This window comes from Neophocaena asiaeorientalis, unplaced genomic scaffold (assembly GCF_003031525.2).
Source record: "Neophocaena asiaeorientalis asiaeorientalis breed wild unplaced genomic scaffold, Neophocaena_asiaeorientalis_V1.1 scaffold242, whole genome shotgun sequence".
NCBI classification, from domain to species: Eukaryota; Metazoa; Chordata; class Mammalia; order Artiodactyla; family Phocoenidae; genus Neophocaena; species Neophocaena asiaeorientalis.
The window spans coordinates 8,787,589-8,791,180 of NW_020172451.1; the positions used below are offsets into that span (position 1 = coordinate 8,787,589).

At 60.1% G+C, this 3,592-nt stretch overlaps 1 protein-coding gene across 1 annotated transcript in view; it reads right to left on the bottom strand.

Annotated features, from left to right (window-relative positions):
- Nucleotides 1-1,199: 1,199 nt before the first annotated feature.
- CACNA1I (calcium voltage-gated channel subunit alpha1 I) overlaps nt 1,200-3,592 on the bottom strand; it is a 53,959-nt gene continuing 51,566 nt past the window's right edge. The window contains exons 34-35 of the mRNA XM_024737412.1: nt 1,492-1,649; nt 1,200-1,320 (exon numbers count right to left, since the gene is read on the bottom strand). Coding sequence (XP_024593180.1) covers nt 1,200-1,320; nt 1,492-1,649 — 279 coding nt within the window. The remainder of the gene's footprint in view (nt 1,321-1,491; nt 1,650-3,592) is intronic.

Genomic DNA, 3,592 nt, shown 5'->3' on the forward strand with positions numbered 1-3,592 from the left:
GTGGCGGCTGCCGCTTGGTTTCTCTATCCCGGGCCATCTGGGCCAGCAGGTACCAGCGCCATCAGCAACTAGGAGGGAAGTTTATTCACACCATAGAAACTGTACAGCGACTGGGAGTGCGATAGTCACAGCAGCAGGGCTGGGTCGAGGGCTTCCAGGAGGAGGTGGCCTCTGTCTCCTCCCTAAACCCCAGCACGGCCCGGGCTCTGCCAGGAACACTGATTATTGCACAGAGACAAAAAGAGTATGTGTACCTGGGCTAAACAGCGGCTTCTAAGAACCCAAGCCCTTACACAGCGCAGCAAAGGGGGCCAGAGGTGGCCCTGGAAACAGAAAGCTCCAGTGGGAAGATTTGGGGGGCAGACAGGCTGATACTGTGCACACGTAGTCCACTTTTAGGGGGCTGCCTGGTGCAGGAGGAGGCCCGGCAGGGGACAGGAAAGGGGTCTGGCTGGGTAGACTATGCCCCATCTGGTCTTGGGTCCCTTTGTACAGGTGTTGAGGGGCCCACCAGCCACCACGCTGCAGAAGCCTGCAAACAGACAGCTTGGGGTGTCCAGCACCAGGGTCCTCACTCTCCGCAGGGCCAGGCCATGTGGGTTAGGGTAGGTTTGTGCTTTTGTGATGGACAGGCCACAGGATCAGGGAGGGCCGAGGGGCTATTCACCCAACCCTTAGCCATTTGGGGTTTTCCTGGCCAATCACAGCTTCCCTGGTCCCCCATCGCCTGTAGCTCCCAGGAAAAAGGCCAAGTGCCTGGGGTCAGCATTTGGGACCCTCCAGGAGCCAGCCCCATCTCCCACAACTCCCTCAGGCAAAACTTCTATGCTTCGTGTTCAGCTATGCCAACCTCCAGACCACCCTGCTCTGTCCAGCCCTCACACCATCGCTCAGGCGATGCCTGGGTCACTCTTCCCACGTGTCTGCTGGTTCTGGGGTCACTCAGTTCAGGGTAAAAGGATGGCTCTGTGTCAGACTCGCCCGGGATGTGTTCCCTGCCCAGCCACTTATAACCCGGTGACACCAAGAAAGTCACCGAGAAAGTCACTTCCCTGGTCTGTGCCTGGAGCAGCAGTGCACACGGCTCAGGGCCACCATGCAGAGTAAACAGGATGACACCTGAGCCCAGAAGACGGAAGCCGCTGACCAGTGTCACATGCCATCCCCTTGGACGCCAACCCACCCTCCACACGGTCCTCTCAGGTCCCACTGGCCACCTTCCGGCCCCCGGCACACACGTCCCTCCAGGAACATGCTGCCGTGCGCAGCCACTGTGTGCGTGGCCTCTCCTCCACCTCGATGGCTGGGGCCAGCATGGAGCTGGGAGGGAGGGCGAGGCAGAGCCGGGCAGGCTGCCCGAGCCCTCCTCTTCCCCAGACGAGCGAGCGCCCACCCCCACCCCCGCCCCGTGATGAAGCCATGGGCGTGGAAAAGGCAGCCAGCGCAAGGCTCTCTGGGGCAGGCTTGGGACTTGGGCCCGGCCTCCCTCACCAGCCAACAGGCCACTGGGGGCAGGAGGGGACACGACCCCAGGCCCAGCCAGCCTCCCACTCTGGAGGCTCCCGTCCTGGGAGGGAGCACAGCGTCTGGGCATCGCCTTGTGTGTCCTCATAGCGACCCCTCGAAGAGGACTGCCCACCACCGCCCTTCTGGGCGAGGAGAGGGGGGCTCCAGAAGCTCAGGGGCAAAGCCAGGTCTCAACGGGCGCCCCCTGCAAGAGGCGCGCCGCCAGGCTATGGCTTCTGAATCCACCTGCTCTGAAAATCAGGGTCACTGTTTCACGTTCCAGGTACTCAGGTGCCCGAGGCCCCGGGGGATCCTGGGGTGGCCCCTTCACCTCCCTGGGCCTTGGTTTCCTCAGGTGTAAAGTGGGCCTGGCAACCCTTCCCCCCACCAGCTCTGGGGGAAAGGCTTTGCAGGCCACATTGCCCTCTCCCTGTGCACGATACCCAGGCCCCAGGGGGCCCGACGCTGCCCAGAAGACACCCAGAGCCCGTCAAGCAGACCCTCCCCACAACTTGCAGCCCAGCCCAAAGCCAGACTCTTTAAGGTCAGGGTTTGGGAACAAGGTCAAGGGCTCCTCAGCGGGGCCCAGCTGAAGCCACTGAGACGATCTCACACAGGCAAAGGGCCTGGTTATTCCTGAAGCACAGTGGGTCCCAGCCTTTCCCACCCCATGACCCCTGTGTGTCCGCAGACCATTCCACCACCACTTCCCAACCTTCTTCAGACTGACTTCAAGTCCGTTCACTGCTCAGAAACTAGCCTTGACCTCAGCAATATGTCTGTGAAATCATGGGGTCAGTGTACTGTTTTTTTTCTAATAAATACTAAAATAAATGCATAACTAGTCAAATAAAAAAATACCCGTCCGTGACCCATTTGGGAAGCACTGCAGCTTTGGGAAAGTGGGGGTGATGGGTATGAGACAGAGACCCAGAGACAAGCAGCGGGAGGGGGGAGGATGTGGTCTCCAGGTGTCAGGCTGGGCGTCACCCCTGCTTAGAATCCTGTCAGATCTGCTTCACCCTGAACTCCATGGAGGGTGGGGAGAGGGGCAGCAGAGTAGCTCAGGGGACAGGGGGTTGTGAGGGGAGGGGGCAGTACAACCTCCTGGAATGGCCGTGGCTCAGGGACCACCTGGGGGATAGAAGGCAATAAGTAACCAGCCACTGACTGCTCGAGCCCAAGAGCCCCAGGGGCAGCCCGACCAGCACAGACCAGGCGGGTTCCCTTGACCTTCAAGCATCTCATCTACTTAATGCCTCCACCTTTCCTCTCCCTCCTGCAGCCTTGCTGCCCTCAGCCTCCTTGGGGCAAAGCCACCCAGACCAAGGACCTCACCTGAGGCAGAGGCCCCTGCCCAGCCTTGGAGATGCCCTTCCCCCCACCCCTGCCCTAAAAAAACACGACTACTCACCCCTGGTTTTTCTAAAGAAAGACACCTAAATGGTTGACTAAGAGAGTTTGTGTGCCCTGGGGCATCTACAAAAGACTGTCACAGCAACTAGACGCTCGGGAACAAGACAGACACCCCAACACGTGGACGGGTGGGATCTTAGCAGCGTTTCTTCTTTAAAGGAAAAAAATGCACCCTGAATCCCACCTCTTCTTCTGGGCCTGTCTCCCTGGCCACGGGGCCCTCGGAGGCCTGAGAGCCCTCTCCAAGCTACTCTCAGCCCAGGGGAGACGCCAGAAATCACGGCTGCCAACGCCCCGGCAGGACCTTCTGCCCTGGAGTGGGTCTGGCCTGGGTCCCAAACATCAGGCGAAAGCCCCGTCTGGGCCCGGACCCACACTCCCCAACTTTAGCACTTTCTGGAAGTCATAAGCTCTCAGTAGAAAAAATAAATAAATATATATGTCTGTCTCTATGTATATGCATATGTATACACGTATATGCACGGGCAGGACCACGCTGAGCCCATCTGAGCCTCGGCAACCCGGACCCTGCTCCTCCCCCAGCCCCGGCGGCTCGGCGCGGCGGCCAGGTCGCGGACGAAGTATTGCTGTCTGCCCCTGGCTCCTGAGGTAAAGAAGGTGAGACGGGGCGGGCGGGCGGCGGCCCTCATCTCCTCCCCTGGCTCGCGGC